Genomic DNA, 14,155 nt, shown 5'->3' with positions numbered 1-14,155 from the left:
GAAAGAAGAACAGAAGACATCAGTAATTCAACATGGAGATTTAAATGCGTGTTTTTATAGGTTTGCAGACATGTGCAAGCATACAAGGTAATCCATTGATATAGAAGTTTATGAATATTTTCAACCATTTAGTACCTGACTAGGTATTGTGTCAGTAAAAGTGTCCAGCAATGTAAGAGAAATAAGAAATGTTAGTTTAAGAGATCCTGTTCATCTTTCCAACGGAAAAATTCTTAAAATCAAGCATTTTCAATTTCCTTTTGGATGGAGAACATTTTTAATCTTAGAAAAGGAGTTGCTTGTTTGATAACAAAGTTATATAAAAATAGATAATTAAAAAAAAAAAAGAAAGATTACCATTATGCTAAGATCTCACACCAGCTAAGTATATGGTCAAACTACTCCCTATAATAATGACTTGGCAATTTGACCCCCACTCCCTGAATCAGATTTTGAGATGAATTAAACTTAGTCTGTTCTCAATTTTAATAAGGTCAATATAAACTTCGGTGACCATAACAATGAGAATACCTTATTCCACATAATATGGAGACTGTTCGAAGTTTGAACAAGAATACTCAAGACAAAGATGGATCACAAGGAGGGTTGGTTATGACATTTTAGGGGTTCTAGGCAAAATAATACAATAAGGGTTCTTATATTTTTTTATAATTATATTATTTGTATGAAATATTCATTGATTTTACTAAAAAAATTTACTAAAACATTTAGTTGACCTCTTTTAATAAGATTATTTTTTCAGTTATATTTTCTCCATATATAAAACTTGTATTTAAGATTTTATCTAAAGAGATCATACCTAATTCAAATTATATAAAAGTATTTAAAAATATTAACATATTTTTCATGAAAAATAGATATTTAATTCATAAAAATATACATTTAATTACATTAAGCATAATTTAACAAATCTCAACAGGTAAAAAAATCATCACAAGTTCATTTTAATTTTTTTTACCATACAACTATAAAAAAAAATAAAAAAATTGGGTCCTTTTAATCATGAATCTTGGACGGTGGCACCCTTAAATTATACCCCGGGCTGGCCATGATTACAAGGTTTTTAAGTCACATCCATCCCACACATACACACAAACACCAATAAGGAGGCCTCCAATTTTTGAACTCATGTATGTATCAAACATGGTAACAAGTGCACCATCAGAATCCACCGGCATTTTAAAAAACATTATACACTCATCGAATATAATATCCCTTTAAAGGAAAATAAATTAGCAAAAGAAAGAAAATTTTGCATTGGGCATACCCTCACATTATTGTCACGTCATATCTAAGCCTTTTGTCACATCGTTAATCATTTAAAAAAAATATTTATTATTATTTTGGGCAATCCTACTTGAACTTTATAAGCATATTAAGTTACAAGTGTTGGATCAAGGGATTAAAAACACACATTGTAAAATAAAATAATATATTTTGTATTTAAATTATATTATAAATAGATGATATATTAAAAAAAATATACCTATTAATAAGTTCTTTGAAGCTATCAAATTTTTGATCAAATCAAAATCATTATTTATAGTATCCTTTTATAAATTATATTATTTCTTGTTACATTTTATTGCTAACCATTTAACAATTAAAATTGAAATAATAATTGACCAAGTCAAACTTGTATCTAGCTGCATTTTCAACCCAAATTCCAAATATAAAATCATATGTGTTTGTTTCTCTTCTTTCACCAAATCTTTCATATTATTTATATTTTCAGTGCTAGCAAAAATATAATAATATTTCACCTTTTTTTAAATCAATTAATTATTTGATCATATTAATTCTCTAATTTAATTAATCATCAAATATTAAAATAATTTCTTTAACAGAGATTAGAACACTCGTTTGTGTGTAACCCCATAAGTTTAATATTGAGCCGATAATATATTAATCAAATTATTATACTAATCAAGGTAGGCGTCTAGTAACACTCCTTAACGTCCGGATAGCATGAAGTAACATTTTATTTTCAAGAACCATTAGAAGAGTAGTGTAATAATTTCTTTCATCTTTACAGCTTTAGGTTAACTCCAGAGTATGGTATTAATGTCAAACCCTTTTGAGTTAACTCAATGACTTAAGAAACTCATTTTTTCTTTCATTTAATTTTCTTGGCCACGATATAATTTTATTCATAGGACTTAAACTCATTACCAAGAGTTGATGGATTCCTTCTTGATTAATTATTAATTCTACAGGTATTTAAACATATCCAATATCCATTCAACAAGTGTTCTAAAGTATTAGATGTCCGGAATCAAAATACAACAAATAACCTGTTAGTTACTATGACAGTCAAATAAAGCTATTATACCTCTTTTTGAAAAATTTTTATTGACAATTTATGATAAATTTTAACCATTAGAAAATTTCAATTTAGTTAGTTCAATGATCACATCAACATGTGACTCATCTATATATATGCAAATTAATAAATAAAATCTATTAATATTTATCCAATAAATACTATCACATATATATTAATCTATCTGGATTATTGATATCCTATTTATAATAATCCTATAATCAATAACGGTTTAGATTAAAATTGGAACAAACTTGTTTCTCATTATCATAATCTCTATTATAATAACAAGTCTTTAATTTTAATCAAAAACATTATCAAATAGACTATTTAATCAAATAGTAAAATATGATAATAAAAATAAAAATAAAAATAATACTTTATTATTAAATTAGAATTAATTTCATGATAACTTGAATTGTAGGCATACAAATTTATTCCCGAGAACAAGAACTTCATATAAATTAAATATTACAGCCATAAAAATTAATGTTTTTTTTTTCTGTTTCAAAGCTAATATATTGTTGTTATCACTTAATTAATATTAATATAATTTATAAAGTAAATAATTTATATAACCATGAAAAGGGCCCAACAAATATAAATAAATATATGTATTTATATGTTATTTATATACTGATATATAAACATAGATTAAATATATACATATGCATTTATATGTAGTTTTTAAACACATTATGGATTTATTTAAAAATAAATAAATAAATAAATTTTCTTCTGAGACTTCTCTCATCCATCTCCTTCTATTGTTACTTTTTTTCTTCCAAGACCATCCCACCTAACAATTAACTAGTACTTAAACGTGAAAATAAAGATATATAATTTGGAATTGGTTAACACTACAATTCTTTAAACTGATAATATATGCTTATTAAATTCGAAAAATAAAAAAAATGAAACTTGGATTGAATTAAATTTTGATCGGAGGAATGAATGGGAATGATGATCAAGAAATATCGTGGGTGACAATGATAGGATGATGTGAACTATGATTAGAAAATGTCAGCGAGAGAGAGTGGTAGTCAAAGGATACCAACGGTGGTGTGATATGCATCCCTTCACTTAAAAAAAAAAAAAACATATAAATATTTTGAATATGTATATTTTTTTCACCTATTTTTTTCCTTCTTTTATTATAATAATCATTAATTTTTATTTTTAATTAAATTAATTATTCCCTCTAACGTAGGTCCTAAATCTGTCACTGGATGGTAATACGTACCCAGACGATCCATTCGATTGGAGATGGCGGTTTTAGAACTTTGATATATCAGAGTGGTTAGAGGTCCTTATTATGACGTGCTTATAGTAATCATTGTTGGGATATGTAAACGATAGTGTTTTTCAGAATATGAAAGTGACAATAATAATAGATGAAATATTGATTAATATTTTTTTGTTTTTCTATCTTTGGTAAATTGTTTTAGGAATGAAATTAGATATATCTTTAGCTTGGCTTTGGAATATGGATACTGGCAATCTGTTCCATCCAGCTGGTAGTGGGAATCAATGACTATTTTTTTAAAGATCCTAAAGTCTTCATGGCAGGCGTTATACCCATTTGTCATACCATATTGGCACTTAATATACCATTCCCGATTCTCCATATGACTCCTTGTATATTCATCTTGCTCTTGCAACTGTCATGTTGGAGCATGAATAACTTGGATTGAAGTCGTTTCTAGCTTCCAAAGCTAGAAAGTACAACTGAATTCCCTCTACAAATAATATTATTGATTTAAGTGAAATTAGGTTTTGATTACTTACAATATCTAAAAAGCATGATTATTTATACGAGTTATTTATTTTAATTTTGAGAATCCTACAATGTGACATAAATTTAAGTATTTTATATAAAAATTTACTCCAATATTAAATTACTAAAGCAATAATGTATATTTATATAAGCAACAATACTTAATTTTATAGATCTTCTGATACTTAAAAAATATACTTTTATTCAATAATTTTGGTTAAGCAACATTGTTAATTTATATAAGCAATAATGCTTATATAAGTAATAGTGTGTCATTTGTTCAAGTGAAAAAAAAAAGTTAAGAAACGTTGCCTAGAGTTGAGCAAGATTTTATGTTTAAAACTTATAGATAAAAAAAAGTGATTAAAAAGAGAGACTCCAATAAAAAAAAGTGTAATTTTGGAAGATTTGGAATAATTAAATTAATTGGAAAGAGAATGTCTATAAATAAAATAACAAAAATGTCATTTATTTTAAAATACTTTTAAAAGAAAGGGATGATTTTTTTAAGAGTACAATTAGGGCAAGTTGAATTAGATTGACTTATTCATGATAAATAAATTTGACTCAACTCAATTCATTTTTTTTTTATTGATTTAGGCTCTTTTTTTTTTTTAAAAAAGACTTAATTCGATCCATATTTACTCCTAAAATGAGTCACGTGGTATGAGGAAAGGCCCACTTTAGTTACGAACTTTATATGATTGTTGATTATTTGCTTTGCTCCAAATGGTTCAATCTTTTATCATTCGATTATATTAACAATATTCGGCTAAATGAATATTACTCATCCTCAACACATAAGTCATGAAAAAAAATGATTGCCAATCATCTTCAGCCACACAAAAAAAAACAACTTTTTAGGGGAAAAAAAAAACAGGTTTGGTTTGCTAAAATTCAGTATTTGTATTATTTTAAGAGAATTCAGTATTTGTATTTTATAATCAGACAATTAGAAAAAAATTCCACCCGTATATGCAACCATCGAAACTCCCGTGGGTTTTAATGTGTGGTTAAGTGCAGAAGAGAAAAAGCCTCCAAAAAAAAAATGTAATAGTCCAATCAAAACTGAAGTGTGTGATGACTATTGGCAAATACATAACCACTTGGCATGAACTTGGCCATTAAAAAACATTCTCAACTAAAAAAGTCTAATGTATAATATATATATTTGACAAGTCGATCGTCCATGCAACAAGTTGAGCTTTTAAATCAACATTTTGTGTATGTGTGTGTCTTTTGCTTAATTTGTTGTTTTGCACTTGTTCAGTCCCTGCCATTACAGTTCACTTTGCCATGAAAAAAAAAAGAGCTTGAGTTGAACCATCACTTATGCATTTCAGTTCAAGTGTCATTTGATTAAACTTTGTCTAATATTAACATCGTCAATAACAAGAAGGGTAACAAACTGCGAAGGATGCACATATTACTAGGTTGTGGGGGCAATTCTCCCACAAGATTTTTTTTTATTTGTATACATATAATAAAAAATATTTTTGTTCCCATAAAATAATAGGCATTGCCTCCCTGAATTTTAAAAATATAAGAAATAAATAAAAAAATAACTTTATATTATTTTTATTATATTATTCTCTTAATTTTTTTTATAGTATTGATAACAAAAGATTCATAAAATATTTTTAAAGTAAGAAAATGCGTGCAAGATAATTATAATTTGTAAAAATTAAATATTTTAAATTTTCTTTTTTTGTCATGTAAAATTATATATTTTGTAAAAATTTGTGATATATATATTTTTTAAAATATTATCAGGATCGATCTAAAGATAAATCAATTAAAACTTAGACTTTTAAGTTCATCACTAAAAAAGATCTATTAATTTTTATAAAACAAAAAAGACACCATATATTAATAAAAATATCTAATATATAACTCTCTCATTTAAAAACAAAAAATTCTTTAAATTTGCTTTAAATCTCTCCCTTACCGCTGGATTAATACATTAAAAAAAATTTGTAGATCCACAGCTGTTAACAAACCCTACCCTGATGTGTTCCCAATCCTCACTCCTACATGTTCTTACGTCAGCTATTATCCATTCAGCATTCGTTATCCAAAACAATAAAAACCTTCTTTGAAATTTTCATCCCAGGTGTTAGTAGAGTAGAGTAATACATTCTTTTTTATTTTTGGTAAAAAAAGAGAGAGAAATATTTAATATTTAATTAGGTAGATAGACATTCCATTTCTATTCTTATTCTTGTTGTTATTAGCCATATAATAATATTTTTATTATTATTTTAACTACATAATTTAATATTTTCCAACATCACTTGTTATTGCACATAAATAACAAAAAATATCAATCATACATTTAAAATAATACATAATATTAAATGATTGAAATTTATTAAAAATAAATAAATTTAAAAGAGTGTCTTAAAAATGTTAATATCAAATATATCTAAATGTTTCTTGTCATTAAACGAAGATGTGCACCTAAATAATGCATTTTTTTTTTAATTTTCTTCCGTTTAATGGTTTTAATTTTTCTGATAAAAGCATAAAAAAGTAAATAAGCCTTCACAGTTTCTGTTCTATGATTCTCATTCTGCTTGTACTTGATGTTCTTCTTCTTCTTGCACTGCCATCCATATCGGTTCATAACGCAAACTCTGTCCAAAACCACCGCTTGATGCACTTTGTCTCTTCTCAATCTTATCCAAATTCTTCCCTTCAATTCTCTTCACTCTTTTTCTGCGCCGAAAGGGGTCTAATCTGAACCATAATGTGCAATCTTCATCGGTTACGTGTCCGTAAAATTGGATTATTTTCCATCCATGAGTTCAATTGGGCTATCCGTTCCAATCCTGTTTTCGTAACAGTTTGATATATTCTCTGTTGATTTTTTTTCTTCTTTTGGGCACTTTCACGTTTTCTTTCTGATAAGGGGGTAGAAAAAAGGCTGCGACTTTTTCAAAGGGTTGATTAGAAATGGTGTCAGGGAGCGACCCGGTTGAGTCTTTTTTCAATTCCGTTCAGGTTGTGAAGGATTCGCTGTCGCCACTTGAAGTGGGTATTCGCAAGGCGGCGAAGGATCTTGAGCATTGTTTGGCAGGGTCAAAGAACAAGGTCAATGGTGTTTGTTTGATTGCCCCAGTGAGGGAAAGTGGTGAATTTCAGATCTGTAATGTGAAGAAGAAGAAAGGGTTGTCAATGAAGGTTCCTTTGAAGGCTTTATGGGGCATGTTTTCACAGAATGGTACTGGTAATGGTGGTAGTAGTAATAGAGCTCAAGTGGGTAAGGAAGATGGACCCTCTTGCACCAATTGCTTGCAGTTTGCTGTGACTTGGTCTTTGTTGGTTAATGGGTTCCTTCAGTCTCTGCCACTTCCTTTCAAATCTGGGAAGAAGAAGTGTCAGAAAGTGTGTGATGAAGACAAGCTGTGTTCTTGCACGAAGCCTACTGTTTCATCATGTGAAGTGAAGCAAAATGAATCCAAGGGGGGTCAGTTTGGTAGAGCAGTTAGGGAGAAGGGTGTGAGGAGGAAGGATGGGAAAAATGTTTCACTTGAGTGCCTTATAGGTTTTATCTTTGATCAGCTATCTCAGACTCTTCAGAGTCTGGATTATGGGGTGCATGAAAACAATGATGACCTTGACAATGGGAAAACTAGTCTGCCCCAACCTTCTTTTTCTCATTTTGGTCATGTGAATGCACTCGCAGGTTTCTTGGAGGAGCACAAAGTATATGTGAATAGCTTCTTGGGGAATTTGAGGTTTGCAAAGGTGGGTGGTGTGCCATCAAGTGTGCCTGGAGAAGAAAGCCCTTCAACAAACGGAGAGGGAGATATTAGTAGTAACAATGGTAATAATGGTAATGGTAATAATGAAAACAAGGATGAAAACGGAGGAAATTCGCCGCAGAAGGTTGCCAACAACATATTCAGTATTCCTCTCTCTAACGTGGAGCGTCTAAAGTCTACACTTTCCACAGTTTCATTGACAGAATTGATTGAACTGCTACCGCAGCTGGGGAGAACATCCAAAGACCATCCTGATAAGAAGAAACTAATCTCAGTACAAGATTTCTTTAGATATACAGAGACTGAAGGTATGACATCTTATATAGGATAGGAAAAACAATTTTAAATTTGCTTGCATGAAATACAAGCAAACTCGATCTTCTTAATAACTTAAATTATTGATTGTTAAAACACGGAGTCCTCTGGATTATGGTGTACTTTTATTATATAAAAATGTGAATTCATTTTTTAGCATATACCTGTACATAGGAATAGGAAATAAATGTAGATATGCATGACATGGAAGTATCTATGAATATATCAATTCAATTTGCCTTTAAGGGAGGAATCTGCCTTAGCAAATATATGAGTATAGGTTAGGCACATTTTTAAGTGGTAAATGATATTGGCAATTAGCTTATAGTTTCCGTTCCAGGAGGTATGATAGGGGATGTAATATTATTGAGGGGTATAATAGAATTTGAGTAAACAGTAATGTAGGTTTGTTTAATTAATCTGCTTATGGTTCTCAAAAGCAGGGCTTTGATTCCCTGAGAACAATTTGTTTTAAAGTTCAATTTTGGAAATGTGAAGGAGTGAAGAATAATTAGGCTGCTTGAGGACTGATAGGAATGTAAAATGTGAATGTTAGTAGTTTCCCAGTTTTATCAGGGTTAAGGAAGGTAGGAGATGAAATAGCTTCTTCTGGATCTCTTTGCGGCTAAATATCACTAGTATTTCTTCTATGTTGAGATGCACAAAATCATAACATTTTCTATTAATCTTCAGGTGTATGGAGCTAAGTTCCCTGGCTTATGTTACATCAGTAAACTACTCCATAGTTTAAATGTATTTGTTGGTCTTGATGGTTCCAAACCAATGTAACCTTTTACCCTAGTTCTTGATGTTTTCAATGAGTTTTTTCCCTGTCTTAGCAGAGCATAGCAAACATTTAAAGTCCAAAAAAAAATTAGAACAAAGGAAACAAACAAAATTAGGGTCTGTAGATTGCTGTTTTTGAAAACAGTTTTTTTTTTTTTAAATCTATTTGATAAGGTTTGCTTTGGTTCCAAGAGTTAAACTTTTAAACAAAAACAAGTCAAGTATGTTTTCAAAGATGTTTTTTTGTTTTCATGTTTATGCTTTAACCAACCTTGAGACCTTCACCTCTTCACTTAGGCTAGTCACTGCCAACCCATACACTACCTTCCCCGCAGACACAGCTGTACCAATTGCCGGCCAAAATTCTCATTGGATGAGATCCTTCCAGACCCAATGCAATGAGGCCTGATCCAAAACGGGCTTCTTCCAAGTTCCATCCCCTTGTTCTGAAAAAAATCCAGTTCTAAACCCTCTTACCCTCTTCATCTTGAGGAACCATTCCCCATCATTTGGCAGCAAGCATTTCGTACTAGTGGAACATTTCATCTCCCCACAAATCTCAATCTTTGTGATTACTTCTTCGGGCCTGATATCCCAACTGGTATGGGATTCTCCCAGCTTCCAAATCTGTCATCAAGGGGCTCTCAACCACTCCAATTACTGAGGAAAGGTTGGCTTCGAATTTGTCACAGTTTTCAGTGTGAAAAGCAAAACAACAAAAAAAAAAAAAACACTGGCTTTGAATCCGTTGACAAGACAAGCAATATTGTGAATGCCAATGGAGAAGGTGGCCATGTTTTAAAAACTGTTTTCCAAATTTTATCATAAACAATTTTTTCCCTCTTTTCCACTCTTAAAAACAGTTTTTAAAATTATTTTTTTACAAAAAAAGTTTTATAAAACAAAATTCTAAGACCACATAATTTTTTTTCTGGATTATGTTTGGCTGTCATGGCAATAAATCCCTGCATGATCAAAATTGTAATTAGTAATCATGTATGACTATACAATCAAACAATATATTTCATGTGATAAATAACTTCTATTACAAATGAATACAGGCTCTAGATCCTATGCAGTAGTGATCTTTTAGCCTTTCTGTGCCTTGATCTGGTACCTACCTACATGTAAGATATGTTTAAGCTAATCTGTTTTTTACATCTTTGCTTAAGTTTTTAGTTAAGATTTCCTGTTTATTTGTTACGTATTGTTAGAAAAGAACCTAGGCATTGAAAAATAGAACTCGAACAGAGAACTTGAAATCTACTTTGTTATTACTATTCAATTAATCTATATTGTTACAGTGAGATCCTCTATATATAGAGCCTAGAAGAAGGTAATGGTAATCACAAACAGTTAGAAACAGATAGTACTAGGGGCTGACTTGGCACTATCAACAGTTGGTTAACAGTAGACAAGATAGGCTAGCTCCAACATCAGTTACTAAACTATATAGGGACTGACTACTGTACTTACATTTTAAGTCATCTTTGTGGTATTTGCTGGAATGACAAATTTCACTGTCACTTTCATTATCATACAGGGAGGAGGTTCTTTGAGGAGTTGGATAGAGATGGGGATGGCCAAGTAACTCTGGAAGATCTAGAAGTTGCAATGAGAAAAAGAAAGCTGCCACGAAGATATGCTAAAGAATTTATGAGCCGTGCTAGAAGTCACTTATTTTCCAGGTCTTTTGGTTGGAAGCAGTTCTTATCATTAATGGAACAGAAGGAGCCAACAATTCTTCGTGCATATACTTCTCTATGTCTAAGCAAGTCTGGGACACTGAAGAAGAGTGAAATATTGGAATCACTAAAGAATGCAGGACTCCCTGCAAATGAAGACAATGCTGTTGCTATGATGCGATTTCTGAAAGCAGACACAGAAGAATCTATTTCATATGGACATTTCCGCAATTTCATGCTTCTGCTTCCCTCTGATCGTCTTCAAGAAGATCCCAGGTAAGATAAATATGAGCAATTGATTTTTTGTGTATTTATTTCCCCTTGTATGCATTGGATATAATGTCCATCACTAATCCTTTTTAAATATATATTTTGTTTTAAAATAAAAATATAGAGAAAAGAGGGAAAGTACACAAGTGGGAGGATGAAATATCCTTCAAAATGGAAATTTAAAAAAAAGGGGAACATTAGGCTGCCACGGGCAAAATAAACCATGGGGAAGCCATAAACTAATTCCTATCTCACAAAGAGTCTTTGAGATGTGCGCATTCTATTCCAACCAAAACTGTAAATTGCCACAAAGTTTTGGTCTCCTTGCTTTAGCATAACCTTTATATCAAGACCTGTAAACAAGATTAAATTATGTAGAAGGGTTGCAGTTGGTATTTTAATTTCCTCAATGATTCTACTTCCACAAGCAGTTAATGATTAAGATTCATCTTCTATATTATTGACTATTTTTATTATGGTTATACTTTCAGGAGTATCTGGTTTGAAGCTGCGACAGTAGTTGCTGTTCCACCAGCTGTTGAAATTCCTGCTGGAAGTGTGCTGAGATCTGCATTGGCAGGTGGCCTTTCTTGTGCCCTGTCATGTGCATTACTGCATCCAGTTGATACAATTAAGGTATGTTCTTGAACTTTCATGAACTTATTGATTTCTCTGGTGATTCATGTCTTTGTTTGTGTAATGCATATAATTCCATATTCCTCTCTTAGCCGTTTGATTTTTTTGGTTTCTTTTAGAGGCCTCATCATTGTCTTATACTCTTATTTGGTATATTAGACTCGAGTACAAGCATCAACAATGTCCTTCCCTGAAATAATTTCTAAGCTGCCAGAGATTGGAAGGCGGGGTTTATACAGGGGCTCTATCCCTGCAATTCTTGGACAGTTTTCAAGGTTGTTCATTTGATCTTTTATTATTTTTTTTTTCATTTCTTCCCTCTCATATTCCTTTATCTTGAAACAAATAAGCAGAAAAGTATTTGGTGTTTTAAGCTTCTCTAGTACCTTCCCTTAGCAATCATATAATAGTTATTTTCCTTTCAAGCTCATGCTACCTTTGATAATGCAGCCATGGCTTGCGAACTGGGATATTTGAAGCAAGTAAATTGGTGTTGATAAATATTGCTCCTACACTGCCAGAACTCCAGGTAATTTGTAAAGCCTATTTGCTGTTATTTATAGTCTGGAGTCTGGACTACTCCTGAGTCCTGATTATGTTTTCCTTGTTTGTTGCTGGGAATGCATATTGTGAATTGCCACATTTCCCTAGCATTTAGTTAATTATACCTAAGTCCTTATTTTGTCCTATAAGATCAGGTTTTCAGATTTTGTGCATTATATAATTTAGTATTAGTTAAAGCTGTTAGAAAAGTGGTTGAGAACATAGCTAAACTCTGTGGTAAGTGAATATTTTACTTAAGCTAAATTTTTTAGCTCCTTGTCTTTATTAAGAAAGGGTTGTTCTATAATGTCTTCCCTCACAGGGACATGTTAAGTACTTAAGATGATTTAAAATGAAAGGTAATAAATGATTCTTAACCTGAGGGCACAGGTTAATGACACCCTTATTAGAATGAAGCAAATACTTTAAATTGAGATTATTCATACCTAATAGATCAATATTTTTCAAATTCTATTTTATAGTTTTTAATACTTAAAGGTTTGTTCAATTTGATTGACCTTTAAAAGTGGATTTTTACATTAGAGGATTGGTAATAAGTTCTTTATGTTGTTTGATAGTGTCTACTTTGTTCAGTTTGTTGTTACTTTTTAAAATCCAGAAGTTTCACGTATGAGTAAATGTAGGTACAATCTGTGGCATCATTCTGTAGCACATTTTTGGGAACAGCTGTACGGATCCCCTGCGAAGTGTTGAAGCAGAGGTTACAGGCGGGTCTTTTTGACAACGTGGGCGAGGCTTTTGTTGCGACTTGGGAGCAGGATGGTCTTAGGGGTTTCTTTCGTGGAACCGGAGCTACCTTGTGCCGCGAGGTTCCATTTTATGTTGCTGGCATGGGGCTTTATGCTGAATCTAAAAAGGTGTGTAATTTCCATGATCCAGTGTGCTTGATCTTGTGTTTGTCAATGGAATTTACATTTTTTATTTATGCATTGTAACTATAATATCTGAGACTTTGGTGGTTGGTTTTTAGCCGAATTGAATAACATCTAAGTGTGTGACCCATGTAACCGATCACACCTAGTGGTATAAGGCTTTGTTGTTGTTGTATTATAAAATTATTTGAAACTTTGTGTGGTAAAAGGAATGTTCACATTCACCAAAATAAAAATTAACTTTGAGTTAGCAGGATCATATAGGAATTTTGAGTTTTGACAGTATCATGGCTGCAGTTTTAATGCAACAAATTAGCAGCAGTAAATTTTAAGATTGTTTTAATATGAAATGAGTTGTAATAAATCTAGCTAACTTTAGGCCATGGGATATTGCTCTTTAAAATTATGTGACAAATGCTTTCTGAAATCTGAATTGATACTCTGATGTATGTGATATACACAACAACTAACAGGGAATAACTCACTCGTAAATTGTATGTACACCTTGGCATAGTATGTTTGCTTGGCTACCAGTGAGTCTCCTTTAATGCCACACTGAAATGGTTAATTGTCATGGCATTTGATTTTAGGTTGCCGAACGACTACTAGAGCGGGAACTCGGTCCCTTGGAAACAATTGCTGTTGGAGCTTTATCTGGTGGCTTGGCGGCTGTTGTTACAACGCCGTTCGATGTCATGAAAACTAGAATGATGACTGCACAGGGCCGATCTGTGTCGATGACTTTGATAGCCTTCTCTATACTAAAACATGAGGGACCCCTTGGCTTGTTCAAAGGAGCAGTACCCAGGTTCTTTTGGATTGCTCCTCTAGGTGCTATGAACTTTGCAGGCTATGAGTTGGCAAAGAAGGCCATGAATAAAAATGAGGAGGGCAAGGCAGGCCGTTCAGAGTAATATCTCTAGTTACCTGGGATTTTGTGTCACACAGCAACCAAATGTTTGGTAGAATTTTTGAGTTTGTTGCAGTAATCATTGGAATAAGGCCATTGATACTGCTCTGAAAATACACATTTTGTTTCCTTTCTTCATTTAATACTTCTATGAGATTGCCCTTTGTAGCAGCAGAATTAAAAAATATATTCATCATATATTTGCAAACTAAAGGTTCAATTTATTTCT

At 31.6% G+C, this 14,155-nt stretch overlaps 1 protein-coding gene across 1 annotated transcript; it reads left to right on the top strand.

Moving 5' to 3' along the window:
- Positions 1 to 6,574: 6,574 nt before the first annotated feature.
- LOC100807197 (mitochondrial substrate carrier family protein C) lies at positions 6,575 to 14,134 on the top strand. The gene is made up of 7 exons (XM_003556168.5): positions 6,575 to 8,196; positions 10,533 to 10,950; positions 11,436 to 11,580; positions 11,740 to 11,855; positions 12,031 to 12,109; positions 12,768 to 13,001; positions 13,607 to 14,134. The coding sequence occupies exons 1-7, from the start codon at positions 7,077 to 7,079 to the stop codon at positions 13,928 to 13,930; spliced, it is 2,436 nt and encodes an 811-aa protein (XP_003556216.1). The 5' UTR covers positions 6,575 to 7,076; the 3' UTR covers positions 13,931 to 14,134.
- Positions 14,135 to 14,155: the final 21 nt, after the last annotated feature.

Source organism: Glycine max, chromosome 20 (genome assembly GCF_000004515.6).
Source record: "Glycine max cultivar Williams 82 chromosome 20, Glycine_max_v4.0, whole genome shotgun sequence".
Taxonomy (NCBI): domain Eukaryota; kingdom Viridiplantae; phylum Streptophyta; class Magnoliopsida; order Fabales; family Fabaceae; genus Glycine; species Glycine max.
Note: the sequence above shows the minus strand (reverse complement) of the source record. Positions and strands in the feature narration are given on the sequence as shown.